Source organism: Lathamus discolor, chromosome 5 (genome assembly GCF_037157495.1).
Source record: "Lathamus discolor isolate bLatDis1 chromosome 5, bLatDis1.hap1, whole genome shotgun sequence".
Lineage (NCBI taxonomy): Eukaryota > Metazoa > Chordata > Aves > Psittaciformes > Psittacidae > Lathamus > Lathamus discolor.
The window spans coordinates 70,404,792-70,421,611 of NC_088888.1; the positions used below are offsets into that span (position 1 = coordinate 70,404,792).

Consider the following 16,820-nt stretch of genomic DNA (forward strand, 5'->3'; position numbering starts at 1 on the left):
AAACCAGGGAATTTGAACCTCAGTTTGCTGTCTTTCAGACTGATTCTCTGCTATATACTGCTGTATTTCTCTTGGTTAGTTTAGTCTGCCACTAAAAGTTTTTCAAAAATCTGTTATAAAAGTCTTCATTAACGAACTCTAATTTCTCTCATCTGAGTGTTGGTACACCATTCCATCTGCACGTTGGCATTCCTAAAGCTTGTAATTTTGTCTGTGAAGTTTTGCACGTGTTGTTCCTTCTTACCAAAGCTTGTCCTTTCATGTTGCTTTCTGCTGGCATTTTAGAGAAGACATTCCAAAGTAGCTCCCGATTTTCTCTGGTAATACTGAACACTGTTTTTTTGTTATTTTCTTTAAATGACTGCCATCTCGCTTATTCTCTATAAAAGCAAATTAATCAGTAGCACAGTACTGTAGGCAGACTTGTTAACATAGGCTTTGTTATTCAACACAGTTTAAATTTAGTTTTGCGTTTTCTACAGAGTTTCTGGAGCTTGGTGAACAGAACTCTAAAGAATATCTTTGAAAGGCCGAGTAGTTCTGAAAGGATGTCTGGTTTTGAAACAGTTCAGTGTAAAGACCCATTGAGTTTTAGCTGGTGGATTAGTTGTCATCTGGCCTCACTCTACCAGTTTGACCGTAATGGAAACCTAGATGAAAAGGTAGGTATGCTTTTTTCCTAAATACCTAAAAGTTGTTATAATTTATTGAGGTGTCTGATTTTCGTTATGTTTGTTGATAGACAAAAATTCATGTTCTAATAAAGAAATTCTCACACTCCTGAAGAAAGTCCTTTGAGATTGGTGGTGTTAAGGTGTGCTTTGTGCAAGTCAGTAAACATTCTAAGAGCCCTTGACATATTGATGTTATATACCAGATATTCAGTAGATTAGTGTATTAAGAAAACTTGAAATATCCCAACTAGTTAGTAACACACAGACTTAATGATGTAACGTATGTTTTAAAACTGCCTGCCTGCAGGATAAATGCTTCACTGGTTTTGTTTTAGGAACTGAACACATTAGATTATACCCCATGAAGTATAAACCTCAGACATTGACTGTGTAATTGTTAATCCTACTTTTTTATTCTTTAAACCAATAGCTTTGCTCTGGACAAACTCCACTCTAATAGCATTCTCTGCATCACAGCAATGGTATGATGAGGTGTCATTTTAAGAGGTGTGAAAGCTGTCAATTTTTCTTAACTGACCATAGAGGGAGCTGACTAAAAGCCAAAGAGATAGCTGCAGACCCAGAAATCTAGTGTTTTGATTTATTGGGGCTTTTTGTTTCCTAATGGTTTTCTTACTAGGGAGAATTAGGTCATGCTGTCTTCTGTCATCTGGTTTTCTGTTCTTTTATCTTTTGCCTCACTGTAGTGTTTGGGGTTTTTTTGTCTGTTTGGGGTTTTGGTTTGGTTTGTTTGGTTTTTTTTTCTTTTTACATTTCAGCTGAATTGCTTATATTCACTAGTTAGCCAAGCACCAGCTGTAGATTGCTCCTTCCATGAATTTAGCTTAATTGCAGTTTCTTGTAAAGTGTCTTTCGTTATTTGTAATTTAATATTTTTAATTTAAAGCTGGAAAGGTCATACCCTTTTTCTGTTAAGATCTTTGTCAAGATTTCCTAATCTGACTTAGGAGGAAAGGTTAAAACATTGGAACACATGTGTAAACCGCAAATCTGTAAAAAAGGAAGAGTCTGATCACATCAGTTGATGAATTTGTTTTGATAACTTAAAATCCTCCCCATCTTCTTTGGATCTTTAAAAGCATTAGTAGATAAACAGAGAAAGAATGAAAAATGCTGAACTTCTGTGAATACTTTTAATCATAGGTAAAATTAGACTTTCCAATAAAGTTAAGGATTATTTTCATTTATTTTTAACTCGCAAATTCCCTAATTTGTCAAAAAACTAAAATATAGAGAAGGTGTAACTTACTGCTTGAATACTTAGTTGTAAAACTCATGACCATTCTGGGTGACTAGGGGACTTGATGAGTGTGGGATACTTACGCTTCCACTGCTTGTGGGTTGACAGATCCTTAGGATCCCATGGCAGGCTACGCATTACAATGTTGTTCGGACTTTTCTGATAATACCAGGGCAAAATGAAGCAACTTCTTACGCATTCGTATGTCGAAAAATTGGAGACCACTTCTGATTGTTACACTGAAGGTTGTCCCAAGCTTCTGGTGCTTTTGCCCCATTACTATGGTAGTCAGAAAGGACCACAGCCCGTCATGTATTTCAGAGGAACTTTAGATAGAATTATTGCTTATAGAGGAGCTTAAATGGAGAGAAAGGTTATTCCCAGGTTGAATATAGAAACCAGAGCGAAGCAGATATTTATTCTGGGTTTCTTATGTTTTATGCCCTAATCAAAATGCAGTGATACTGTTTACTTTGATCATTGGAATTTTTTCCTGTCTCTTGTACTGATGCATACTATATATTTAGCCTCATGAGAGAATATTTTTTGCCCCAGGCACTATATTATTTAAATAAGCTAAGCAGATGTAGAATGGAAAAAAAGAATTCTTGTTGTTCTTATTTTAAAGTAGGAATCTCGAGGCACTGTGACAGGAAGTGACTTGCCCAAGATTAAATAACAGTTTTTCCTTAGAGCCCATTTGTGAAAAGATAATTTCCAAATCTCTATCTGTAAATCATGAGACCATCCTCTGCACTTTCCTCTTGATGATTCCAGTAGCCTTTATGTTCAAACTGTTAGCTGTGCTTTGCATCAGAGTGTGGTTGTGAGTTTGTCCAGGGATCTCTGTTCTCTTAAGTGCCATTGGTGCTTACAAAAAAAATCTATCAGTAACAGTGACTTTTCACACACAAGAATATAGTCTGTCATAGGTAGTTGATCATAAGCATTTCTTCAGGTGTTCTTCCTTCCCTCAAATTACAGCCTCAAACATTCTTTGAATATTTTAAGATAAAATAGTCTGTGATTATAAATTTGTGAAGTCAGTAGAATTATTACATCAGGGCTCAGTGTAGTCCTGTTTTGTTGGTTAAACATCTGATGTGATAGCTTCATGACACATGCTTTCTTTTAATTAACTGTGATCAGAGGTGGGAGGGTGATGTGTCATAATGATGGTTATTCATGTGCTGTGTAGCAAAAATTGCCTCTAAGCCTATGTCATCTGTGGAAGGTTTTAAATTTTTTAATGTGGTCTGCATGGCCTTGAGGTTATTATGAAAGCTTTTAAAATTCTAAATAGGTTTCAGACTTGCTTCCTTTTATTTCTTCCCCGTTAGCTCATATAATGTAATTTCAAACATGCAATGATTTATATATATTGAATATATATTTCATATACTTGAAACCATTTTTCTTAAAACTAGAAAATTTTGGCCAGGTTTCTTCGAGACTGTTCTAAGGGATATACAGTACATGTCTCTTTCCATAACCCCTCACTCAGGTCTCACTTCACTCTTCTGAAAAGCAGATTTGTACATTTAAAATCCAAATGGGACCTGATGAGGAAATTTGCTACTTCTGAACATTGCAGGGGTCAATTTCAATATACTGTGGGCTAGGAAAATATAGGCAGAATTACCTGGGGCTAAGAATTCTTGCCTTGCATACCGTAATGTGAAATGACTACATGGCAAGATATGCAAACACAGACTTCAAGATGAGAAGCCTAGTATGGGTCTTCCAGGTAGTCAGCTGTTAGTCCTTGAAAAAGTTTCTTCCTGTAAAACCCGGAGGGTCTTAGTTTATGTTTTTGGTTTTAGCAGCACTTTTATGCACTGTAAAGTCTCTAGGTTTAGTTGGTTTTAGGGCACACTGGAAGAGGAAGGAGGTTGTTATAAGCCAGCAGGTTTGCAGTAAGAGATGTAGATTCTGTGTATTGTCTGACAAGAATGAATTGTACACAGTTGCCATGCCATATTGACAGTGTAGCAGGGAATACTGTTAGGATGTAAATCTAGTGGGATTTGAATGATGCAGGTCTGCTAAAATATCAAAGATGATTGAGGCTAGTGCAGGAGGTGGTTGGTGTCATTATTTCCTGAGTTCGGGTTGAACCTGGGTGCAGTCTTGTAATAAACTCCTGCTCATGTCAGGAGTTTGCCCTAGATTACTCCAGGATCTTGTAAAGAGATCTGCATACTGCAGCTGAGCTGGAAATTTGGCAATAAACATCTTTTGTATAGCTCGTGTGTACTTGGACTATGTGAGTACTAAAAGAATGTTCTGAGCAAGCTGATCCGGACATTAAGAGGTTTTGTAGCCATTTAGCATGACTCTCTAATATCTACTCATCTCTTATAAATCTGGATTTAGAGCAGTTGACTAGATTTACATGGAGTCTGCAGTATGACTATGACAGTGTATAGGAGTTCACATAATGTCAAGCTCTAAAATAGACAGTAGACACAAATCTGATGGAAGTACTAGCTAGAACTGTCTGGGAATGCTGACTCTGCACTTCCTGGCTTTTACTCATTATTGAAATGCAGCCTTTACTCCTTGGTTACTTCTTGATGCATCCTGTCAGGAGATGTTTCTCCTGACAGGATGCTTGCTAGCTCTGGTTTCTTGCTACAAAGGCTTAGGCATCAGTCACAGCTTACGTTCTGTTTGCCACCCTACACGTGATATGCTCTCTACTATTCCGGCACAATTATTTGTGTTCCTGTTCTATGACCTAGTTCAGGCTCTCCTCCCCTTTTCATTCTTTCTCTGCTAAAGCTCTAGGTTGGTTCACTGATCTGGTTCACACTGTGTCCCACAAACAGAAGTATCAGAACAACTGAGCAGTGGCAGGCTACAGCTGTGAGGGCAGGAAGAGCATCTGGCAGGGTGAGGAGGAAGCAGTGGAGACTTCTTAGTTGATACAGCTCAAGTTCCTGAATTGTGAAATCACAGCTATAGTGTAATTTTCTGCAGATCTGTCCTTTCATTCATATTTTTTCCATGGATGGTCCATAGACTGCACTTGCTTCCATCAGTAATCTTTCATAACTCTTGTTGTGCAAAAATATAAAGCCACCAATAGTCAAATTATTGTATGTAAGTATTAGTACATATTTTTAAAGAGTTCATCTTTAAAAGTCTCTTGGTACTCTAAAGTTCTGTGTGGAATTGTCACGAAGTCACAGCATTAAGTAGTACAATCAATAGCAGAGGAGGATGGGACATGATGGTGTTGCTGCTCTAAAGTAGTTGTATTTCAATTACCAAAGCATAAGATGCTCTTTATTGTTAATTCTATACATTTACAGAATAGATATCTTCAGAATAATTCATAAGGCTTAATAGTTGTGGTAGTGGAGGGAATGAGTATAAGGCAGGACACTGATGAAAGATCTGTGTTCACACATCTAGTTATCTACACAAGCTACATATATAGCTGAGTGCAAGAGATATTTATTTATTTATTTATCTATCTATCTATCTATCTATTTATTTATTTATTTATTTATTTATTTATTGGACCTCCTAGAATTGGAAGTATGTTGGCTTGGTTGCCTTTCACATTTTTTCCTGGGAAATAGTCTTAGTTGCAAAACCTTCTACCCTTTTCTTTCCTACTTTGCCTAAATATATTTTGTCCCTTCCTTCTTAATATACTTCACCTTGCAACTCTCTTACTTCACTAGCTTGGTCTAGTTGATTTGAATGGATAGATCTCTGTCTTCCCAAGCTGAAGAGTATGAATTATGGGCCATATTTGACATATCCTGTATTTTATCTCTATAGGCCATTACCAAATGGCTAACTTCTTACTGAACTGGCTAAAAGAATTCTTAGTGTTTGGCCTAGGGAAATATAACTTAGAAGTGTTTTTTTCATTGAAAAGGGAAAAACAAGAAAAGGTGAGATTGTACCTCTTTCTCCTTCTTACCACTTACATCTTCCTTTTACAGAATGTTAAAGAAATTGTAAGATATACTGCTCATACAAATCAAAAATGCCCGAATGTTTTGCTTCTTCACTTAAAGCGAAAGTTGGGGTTGCAAATGAGTCAAGTTAAAGCAGTTTAAATTGTGTCTTTATTTCTTTTGCTCTTCATTTGGTTTTGAGGCCTAATTTTTAGAATAGTTATCAATTACATTCATAAAACAGAAAAGTTACTTTCAGTGATGACTACAGTAAGCAGTCATGAAATGAAAAATTTCTGAAAATCTCTTGCTTCCTTATCTTCATGTTGTTCTATAATGATTCGTGTGAGGAATACAAATGCTGTTTCTTGCTGATAATCATTATTTTTCAGAAACAGAAGGAATCCAACTGGAAATTTGTGGAAGAACTCCTTAAAAAATCCACCGATGCTCAAGTAAGTGTGTAAAGAAAGAAATAATGAACAAGGAATGTGTCGGGGATGCTTTCAGGAAAAGACACTACATGAAACAAAGTCCACCTGATAAGTATATTTTGGGAATTCTAGTGTTTTTATCAAGGTAAATGAGCATCCTTGATGTTGGTGAGCTATGGCAGCATACAGTTCCCTCCTTGTTAGCAGTTACACTTGCTTAAAAGTGGTTGTGCTTGATGCTAAATTGTCAGGTAAAGGAAGAAGATAATTATTCTGGAAGGGTAGGTATATGGCTACTCAGTCAAGATGTATTCAGAATAAGAACTGGATGCTTAGAAAATGTAAACCACATACTGAATGTGAGGATATCAAGTTGAGGAGACATGATGAAGGCGATAGTCAGTTGCATTGAAAATTCAGCTATATCCTCATCACAGCAGGAAGGTGACTTGCCTTGCTGTGCAATTTGTCTTACAGGCTTGAATCGAGCTCTTACTGATAAGGTTCTAGTTTCTGAGCACTCATTTCATACCTTATCATTTTTCTTTCTGCAGAACTGTTAACGCAGTGCTTCATGGCCCAGAGGTCAGAATTGACCTCCTTTTAAAATGCTTTTAAATATGCTGTTCATCATGCTTTTAAATATGTTACGTTGCAGCTCTATAAATTTGTTCTGAAGTTGCATGGTACAGGTTGCAAATGCTGTATCAGCAACACCTATAAAAATTTTTGTATGCTTAAGAAGGGAATAAACATCTTTCTCAGATAAAAAAAAAAATTCTGCAAAGTTCTGTTATTGAAAGTAGTCAAGGAGACAGTTGTTTCTTTTTATTACTACTGCCTCACTCATAGCAGCAACTGTGGCTGAAGCTGGAGTATGGAACAATACTTATTACGGTTTTTACAAAAAGATGTTTTGTAGTCGTTTGGATAGTTGATTCATTAAATTATTAAAAAGTTGAAAAATCCTGCTGTACGTAAGCACATTTGTTTATGTAGTCTTTCAGCTTAAAAGGTTAACTCTTTTTGAATGATTTCACAGTATGCAGCTGAATACACACTGTGCATATACGTTAAAACTACAGTGATAACATCACTTATTGGGTGCTTACTATTTGTGAGAGAAACTGGAGAGATTAGGCAAGAGGCATAGAAATTATGAGTAGCTTATTAGATACCTTCCTGTGTTGCATTTTTTGTATGTCACTAACGTCAGAAACAGAAGACATGTGTAGTTAATGTTTTTCTTCAAAATATTTGTCTTTTCTCTTGAACATTTTTTTTGGAGTAAAAATTACTCTGAAGTTGAGTATATGTAAAAGATTCAGCTCTTTGATGCTTCTGTTAAACAAGTATTGAATTTTAGACAGTTTAGCAAGTCAGCTAGATGACCAAGTTCAGAAGATTTGTATGAGTCAATCATGAGACAATAATAGGAAATTACCTGATTTAATTTCTAAAGACAATCGCTATTAGAATTAAAACAAACCCTCATTTGCCAAGGACATGTTTGCAACTGTTCCCAGTTGTCTTAAGAAGCTTTCTAGTTTATTTTCCTTGCTTGTAGGAAATACTTCTCGGAGAGCATTAGTCCCTATATGTGCATGCGCAAGTGCATGTAGGTACTTTTGTTGAAAAAATGCATCTTGCTTCCTATCCCTAAACACCAGCCTTCTTAGCAGCGTCTAGGAAGATTTTCTTTTATCAGTAGGCAGTGTCTGTCTTCTCTGCTGATCTGTTGGCTTCGTATGGCCAGTCTTACCTTTTATTCTTTTATATCTCTGAGTATTTTTGAGACCAAAAAATGTAAGAATGAGAAACACAATGGGATATCAAGAATTCAATAATGAAATGGAACATGGAGAAGCAGGAAAAAGCAAAAGGGAGAACAGTGCTCTTTTGAATGAAAAACAGGAATGTGTTGATGATACTATCCACTAACGCATGGCTTGTTTGTTAGTAAAACCTACCTGAGCCATACTTTTCAGCATATATCCTCTGTTGTCCATACTATGCATAGTAATAGCTGTGCAAAATAAGTTAGAAGAAATAATAAGGCAGAATCACTCATTTGCAAGAGAGGTCAGGACTTGGTGGTTAGAAACTTAATTTTTAAGTATATGGGAGCTTAAAACCTAATTATGTTTAGAACATACTGTGTCCATCATCCTTTTAAGGCACTTGTGCTTGTTGCTCCCTATCTTCAAAAGTTTGTAGACTACATGTTCAGGAGGAGAATGGGAATATGGAAAGGAAGGGGAGGAAATGGAGATAAAATCAAGTATGCATAATTCTGTAAGTTCAAAAGCATCTGAAAAAGGTGCAGATCATACATTTGTAATGTAAATTGGTAATCTCTCTCCTACCAGTAACTGTCAATTTCTCTTCATGTAAGCTTCAATCTCTGTGTTATGAGAGATGATAGGCACTGTTGCAGACCTGGGTTTTGAGGGTAAGGTAGCATTGTCACAGGGAAAAGAATGATGATGAATCACCAGAAGCTGGAGTTAGCTTTAACATTCTTAGGACAGCTAAGTATTGGAATGAGTAACCAGTGTTAAACCTACAGCGTATTGGTAGTTTCAGTAAAACTGTTTAGTGATCCCTACCAGTTTGAGCCACCTTCATCCAGCATATGCCTAAATTTGTGGGCAATAAAGACTTCCTGAGGAAGGTGTCCCATGTCCAGGTGAAGCTGACAGAGGCGTGCTGCAGTGCCTTGTCTTCAGGTAGGAACTTTATAAGGTTATAGTCTGCCTGTTTCTGAGTAAGGATAAGATGTGAAGATGCTGTTCAGGGTAGGGGACCAATGGGGATGTGAAGCAAAAATATTCTATTTGTGATCTGTAAATAAAGATGGGAACAATAATAGACACCTGGGAAAATGCAGAGTGCTGCTTCCTTGGATACATCCTTTCAAACAGTAAATAGACTGGTGAGTTTCTCAGCCAGGAACTGCTCTCTCTTTTTATAATTCTTGATGGATAGAGTTGAAGGCAGTTGCTTGTTTGAAAGATCTCCCATCTGTAATACTAAAAAAGGGTATTTATGGGGAAACTAGTTACATGAGGTATTCCCTGCCTCTGTTGTAATTTGAATTTCTGTTGCTGGGCTAATGACAAATGTATACCTGGTTTACAATGCTGTTTGTAGTACAAAATGAAAATTATACTAGGAATATTAACAGCTATACTTGTATACTAGGGAACATCAAACTGACTACATTCATGGCTTGTCAGTGTAAGAATTTATGTTTGCAAAGTTGTATTGTAAGTGAGAATCAAAAGCTTTCTTGTTTGTAAGAACTAATAGCAGTCTGTCTTATTAGCCTCCTCATTTTAGAAAATAAATGCTTTGTGTTGTTTCCTTTCTGCCTCAATTTTGTTATACCTTCACTGTATTTTCTTCTTTAATTCTACTCTAAAGGAGATATAGAAGTATTTGTTGGAGTTCTAGGAAACCAATTTTGTTACTACAGTAGGAGGTCATAAGAGAAAAATGTTGTGTTTAGATAGTACTATCATTTTGATGATATCTGGTGTTCCTCCCTTCTGTGATAAATTAAAAGCTGACTACCTCGAGAGTTCTGATAGTATATCCAGCAGTGCAAGAGACCATTTTAAGCAAAAGAGCAATGAAAGAATCTATTAATCCCAGGGATATTTGAAGTCTGGAGAACTTTCATATTAAATTTGAGATAAACCCTTCAGTACTATCTCTGTTTTGGAAACTTCTGAAACTATTGTTGGTTAGATAAATAATAGTTGAAATTGAAGCTGCTCACAATAACACTTTTATTGTTGAATTAATTTAACTGAAGCAGTCACTTTTTGTTGAATTAGATCCTAAATATAATCCTGTGCACAAATTACAGCTTTAAGACTAAGCATTCTGTTTCTAAAGGGTATATGTTTTGATTTGGGTGTTTGTTTTCTGGGGGTGTTTTTTTTACGTCTTTCATAACTAAGTAACTCTCTAGAGAAACAGATATGTTCAGCTGCAATTTTTTTTGTTTTATATCATAACTTTTATTCATTAAAAAACAGCAGCTGTTGAAAATGGCTGAGGTTCTGACTGTTGTTTTTTTTTTTTTGTATAGTTATTTTGGGAAGACTACTAATTTAATAGTTACAGTTATGTTACACCTAAAAACAATACTTGAACATCACCTGTCTTGTAGCCATTTTTATTATATTTGCACGCTTATTCTGTACATCTTTTAACAAGTCTCTCTTGAAGAGTTTCTTTTCCTGTTTCAGTGGGGTTTGTATGTTATATGTAATGCCTTGTATATATAATTTTCTACGACAACTGAAACTGCCATTTCAATTTCAAGTGGCAGAAATATACCTCCTTAGAAGCTATATGCCCTACATTAATTGCTCATGAGAAGGCAGGCATGTTTAGAAGTTTGAGGTAGTTAGAAGTAGTAGATGATTGGAGTAATTGTTTACAGTGTTCTGATAAAGTGTAGCAAATAATGTTTTCCGCATGAATGTGTAGCAGGGTAGAGATAAGTTAGTAAGTTACAACCGCTTTGTGTAGCATGGGTAGCCTTGAAAACAAGGCAAAAAAGCAGCTCAAAGACATTGTAAGCTATAAGAAGTAGCATTGTGGGTAAGTGCTAAGTGACAGGTACTTAATGCTAGACTATTTTAAAACAACAGCAGCAAGCAAGCAACCCCCAAACAAACAAACAGTAAAACCCAACACAACCCAATGATACCTAATGATATCTTTTACCATCACCTGGCATCAGTGATTATTTTTTTTTTTTATTTTTTTTTTTTTTTCTTCAGCATTTTCTGAGCTGGATGAGCTTGGGGCATAGTTCAGGACCCAGCACTGTAATCAGAACTGAATGGGAAAATTTCCCAATATTTATCTGAGACATGGTTTCCTTCATTCCACTCCCTGGGGCTGTGATTTTCAGTCATAAAACTCATCCTGTATATACTTTTTTAATGAACCCTTTTATTCCTCTAGCTTATTTTATGCTGTTAGAAATTCCAGGCCTGTATGGTGTTTAGGTGTATTTGAAAGCTAGAAGTAGGTCACAGGTTTCTCTTGTGACAGAACAAGTTTGCTATTATCCTGGAGATGTTAGACTTACATGTGTAAAAGTCTTTTCTTAAGACAGCTACACACAAGCTGCTCCACTAAACCACTTTTACAGCCAGTGGAGACAGTAAAGCCCTTCCAGAGCTTATCATCCTATATTTATCCCAATTTCTAAAACAGGCTAATTAAATAGTCTGAGCTGGGAGCTCCTAATATCCTAGCTCCCATGCAAGTCCAGTTTTGCTGACATCAGAAGTTGAATGAGATGAATCCCACTCTCAGTATCCCACAATTACAACCTGAACACTTCACTGTGTTCAAATTGTTTGACATTTCCTATTTTCTTTCCTATGAGCCGCTTTCCTTTTGTGTACAAACCTCCCTCCTTCCCCCGCAGTGTTTCAGACTCTTATTTGCCCTTGATTTAGAGTTGTCTGGGTTGTTAGCTTTATAGCCATGTTGCAGGGGGTTGAGAAGGAGCATGATTCAAAAAGAAAAGATCCTCCTGTTTGGAACATTGTTAAGACAAACATGAGCTCTCAAATAGTTGCACTTTCTCTCTGTATCAGTGGCAAATGAGCTTTCTTTTGGACTTGCGTAACAGAAGGGCTGAAGTGTTAGCTTGCATACAGTATAGCTAATGTCACCATATACCTTTTAGCAAGATTCTGCACCATGCAGTCATGTTCAAGTTAGATTCACAATATTGAGCTGGCTGTTATCTTAATGTGTCTACAATTCTGTGGATGCCTGAAATGGTGATGAACTGTTATATTGGCTGGGTTTCAGGATGCAATTTTCAGCTTTTATCTTCTAGTTCATGACTTGTATTAGCAGATGCATTTACTCAATGTTATGTAATTTAAATTAAAAATTATATTAGGAAATTATTCTTAAGAGTCTAGTAGTATCAGGTTTATGTGTAGACAAGGTGATGCTCCCCACCTATGATAAACTTCTTATTCCCTTTTCAAGACTGGCGTGTTAGAGGAACACTTACGAATGCATCTTCAGTGCTGTTTAACTTTGTGTAGTTCCTGGGACTTGAACCTTTCTATTGTCACCATACTCTGGGATTATTACAGCAAGAACCTGGTAAGTAGATGAATGTATAAAAATGTAGAATTGCATGTTGACAGTCCCCTGTTTTTAGTAATTAATCCTGATTCTCCTCTAGCCAAGCTTGATGGCTATACTTTTGTAAAATATATTTACAATATTTAGTAAATAGCAGTATCCCTAGATTTGCTATATTTATTTAAGAAATCATGTTTAAATGTTATGTTCCATTATATTATGTAACAATAGAATTAATTACAATATGGTTTTGACTCTTATTTTTCATCAAGACTTCTGATTTTATTATCTTGTAAAGATACTTTGCACATAGTTGCAATGCGTTGTGTTTTTTTGAGTTGTGTGGATTGCATCTTATTGCGTTTGGGATATTAGCATTTATTATTACTTACAATCTCTCCTGTTTTATTTATTCTTTTAGAACAGTTGCTTTACTGTTCCTTGGCTTGGTCTGAAGGGTCTGGCAAGTGTTAGTAAAACGTCTTTGTTAATGTTTGAGTTGGCGAAAAGCTGCTGTTGTGAACAGCAGGTCCCCACCCTGTACAAGTCCAGCAACAGTTACTTCATTTTTCTCTGTATTTTGGCACGGATGATGAAGGAAGCAGAGAACAATGGCATGCATCCTTGGAAACAAATTAAAGGACGGTATGGCCCCTATTTAGTTTGTCTTGTGTTATAAGAGGTCTAGTCAATCAGACTGAATGTGGACCTTCCAGCCACACAGCAAAGCAAGTGGGGGTACTATGCTCATGAGAAAGTAAAGGGGATGAGGGAGGGATCCTGGATGATTCATAATTTGAAGAAAGCAGTTGTTCCCTGAAGTTGCTGGTGCCAGCTGAGGCTGTGACAAAGTCCAGGAGCCGGGTCCAAGAATCACCTTGGCATCCATAGCTTGTGACAATTTACTTTGTCCCACAGGCCAGGAATTTGGTACACTGGCAACCTATGCAGTGGTACAACCCTATTGCCAGACAGGTAATGTAATTAAAGCACAGAAATTCTATTTGAGCTGCATGTAAGCCATGTGTTGTCCAAGAACATGCAGATTGGTTCTTGCTAGGCCTGCAGTTTAATTTATTTTTCCATTTTCTTTGTCATGGTTTCCAAAATTTCTCATTATATTCTTTTTGTGTGGGTTTTGATTTTTCATTTCATTTTGAAACATACTAATTAAGATGTACACTCAGTCATCATATAAAAAACCCCATAAAATATATATGGCCTAAATCAAAATCCTGATGTTATATAGATTTATTGAATGCTTAAAACTTTTATTATAATAATGAGATTGTACTGATAATTGAAAGTGCGCTTTAATTTTATTTTTTTCCATTGGATATAGAAGACTTAAAATATGTTTTTGTTTGGGGGGGTTTGTTTTGATTTTTAAAAATGTTAAACATTAATAAAATCAGTCAAAGTTCTATCATGTATTTTTTATATGCAAATAACAAATACAGAAAAGATACACATGTGAATGCACATCTGCTTAAAGTTACTTACTTAAAGAAACATACCAAAGTTACTTGGTATGTTTCTTCCAAGAAAGGGAAAATATACCTAATATTTATGTACACTTCACAAGTTGCTACAGTCAGTAAAGTTTGGGTTTAAAAATTGTTACATACAAAAAAACATGTTGTTGGATGTAATTAGTAATTTTAATTAGCCTGTGCTGTTTTTACTGAAAGCAAATTATACTTATGTTTTTGTGTTATTATAGCTTGTTACTTTCCCTAATTTAAGAGGGGGAATAATAATAGACAACACACACTGTGTCAGTCTGTTCAACCAGTATTCATCTTCTCTACCTTGAATAAATCAATTACACAAGTAGCAAAATTTAACAGCCTGCAGCTATGATTTTGGGATGAACTCTGTTTTCAGCAGCTAACCAAGCATTAATTGGTGCATGAAGAACGTAAATGCCTGTCAGTAATAATTTACTATTAACAAGATTAATTGGATTTGTTGTAAATTTTGGTGGCTAAATTTGATAACCTCAGCACCACTTCCAACTATTTTTCCAGGCAGCAGAATAGGAAAACGGCATTTATGGATGTTTACTTACTGTATGTGGAATGTACTTTAAATTGAAGGTGAAGGATATACCCAAGGTTTTAAACACAGAAATCAAAAAGTTAAGGAAGCCATTTTCACCTCAATCCTCTGTTGTAAGAATGGTGACATTTATTTAAAAGTCCGGATCTGAGCAAAAGTCATAGAAAAGAGATACATGTAAAAACTTTGTGCTTCTTGTCAACCACTTTAAAGTTGCAAAGTAGCAGTGCTTCTCGCCATCAACCAGGTATGGCTTCAGCGCTGTCATATAAGCAATACAGCTTAAAGTTTCTTAATAACTTCTTGCTGGTGAGCGGATTCTCTTCCAAACACCTTAGATTCCCTGTTTTCTACCAAACTTGTGGTCCACACTCCATACAGTAGAAGTGCAGTACAGGTCAGTAAAAGAAATAAGGGAGTTTTTTGGGGAAGAAGTTGGGGTACTCTAATTGTTTGCTGTTGCAAAGAGATACCACTTGGCAACTTCCTTTCTTAAGAGCCCTTATGGGCTAAATTTCATTGATGTGAAGGCATGGTGTGGAGGACACCCATCACAGACAAGGTAGAGAGAGTCTGCTTGTAAGTTTGTGTGCAGCTTTGTTGGAGAAGGGTTAGGCTGTATCTGGAGTTGAAAACTTAGCATATACCTTGCATTAGGAGCAGAAAATAAAATAGCATTTTTGTTACAGTAGCAGTACAAGCGGGGAGGGAAAAGAGGATGCTTAAAACTTAGGGGTTATTGAAGAGGATAACTGTAAACTAAAAGTGTGGAAATAAAATTTTAGTCTATCAAGCATATAAAAAATTGCATAGTTTAAGAAAAAACTGTCTCTTTCCTGGTTTTTGTTGGTTTGTTTTTTTAATGTAGCATTTATTCCAAGTTCCATCGGAGAAGAATGCAGGAGCTGACAGAAGTGGGGCTGCAGAACTTTTTTAACCTGTTCCTCATGCTGGCAATTGTTGCGGAAACAGAAGATATAGTGAGTCGAGTGTTGGATCTTTTGGATTTCCTGACTCCATCCTCCCTCACTGTGTCTCAAAGAGCTCTCATCTGGAGAGGTCATTTTGCTTTCATTTTGATTTATGTTGAGAAGAACATGGACATTAGTGTTCTAGCTGAGAAACTCTCAAATGCTTTCCGTGAGAAGGCAAAGGAGTTCTTAGTAACCAAAAATGACTACACACAGAAACAAAATCTCTGGACTGTACTTTCTACCTACGTTGATGGTGTCCAAGAAGTGTTTGAGACCAGCTGCTACTTAAGCCTTTCTGAAGAAAAGTTGCTAAATGATGGCTTTACTATGCTGCTGCCTGCTTGTCGAGGAGCTGAACTGAGTATGGTCCTAAATTTTCTTCAGGTTGTTCTAGCCAGACTTCGGTAAGTTATTTAGTTAAATTGTGGATATAGACTGGTGTGTTGGTTTCATGTTTAAGGTTAAACTGTAGTTCATATTAACTTCTTACTGAAATAGAGTAAAATGAAAATCTCTGGAGTGCTGTGCACGATATACGTTAAATTTCCAAATCCACCAATACCTCACTATATTTAGAATCTTAAAAATGTTTTCTTACTATCTCAGGACACTAGGTTTGACATCCCTGATATTTTGTTATGAATTAGTGGCTTTCTAGAAAATCATCCTGTTGCTATTTCAGACAATACCATCTTTATTTTCACATCAGAAATTTCAAAATTAGTATCTGTACTAAATTACTTAAATTAGGTGGGTTTGGTGTGGGGTTTTTTATTGTTATTATTATTCACTGAATTTATTCTAGTTTTCAGTCTCTTTTTTTTATTATAATTTTTCACCAGGGTTGCAATAAAATACAACAGTTATGGAAATTTTAAATGCTTGTCTGGGGTTTGATAGGAAATAAGGAAATCATATTTTACCACTTTCAAGCAGTTTTGTTTTGATGTACTTGTTCAGTTTTCAACATCCACAGTGCCCTTCAATCAGCATATTTTTGTCTACTGATGCCTTTGAGAAGTAGTCCTCCGGTTTGAAGCCCAAACTGCTTTTTTTTTTTTTTTTTTGTATAAGACATTACGAGGTAGCTATTGATCTTCCATTACTTCAAATGTGAAAGACTGAAATATGTGGAAAGAGCTGTGAAAAGGGTGCATAACAGGAATAGTGAGGCCCGTATGCAGGATCTCTCTTTAACTAGATTCTTTGTTACTGTCTAGTAGTTTGACTGCAGCTGTCAATAGCTCATAGATCCCAAGACAACTGTTTTTCTGGCAGTCTTTTGAAAAAGATGAAGCACAAAACTAAATTTAGTTGATTTATTATTTAGTATTTCAGTTCAACTGAATGTATTTACTGGA

The 16,820-nt window shown here is 36.1% G+C and overlaps 1 protein-coding gene across 5 annotated transcripts in view; it reads left to right on the forward strand.

Annotated features, from left to right (window-relative positions):
• MMS22L (MMS22 like, DNA repair protein) overlaps positions 1-16,820 on the forward strand; it is a 94,164-nt gene that overhangs the window by 21,334 nt on the left and 56,010 nt on the right. For 4 of the 5 annotated variants that reach the window (XM_065681190.1, XM_065681193.1, XM_065681189.1 and 1 more), the window contains exons 10-14: positions 483-662; positions 6,245-6,307; positions 12,323-12,442; positions 12,846-13,069; positions 15,354-15,863. In XM_065681190.1, coding sequence (XP_065537262.1) covers positions 483-662; positions 6,245-6,307; positions 12,323-12,442; positions 12,846-13,069; positions 15,354-15,863 — 1,097 coding nt within the window. The remainder of the gene's footprint in view (positions 1-482; positions 663-6,244; positions 6,308-12,322; positions 12,443-12,845; positions 13,070-15,353; positions 15,864-16,820) is intronic. The other variant, XM_065681191.1, reaches the window with a different exon arrangement.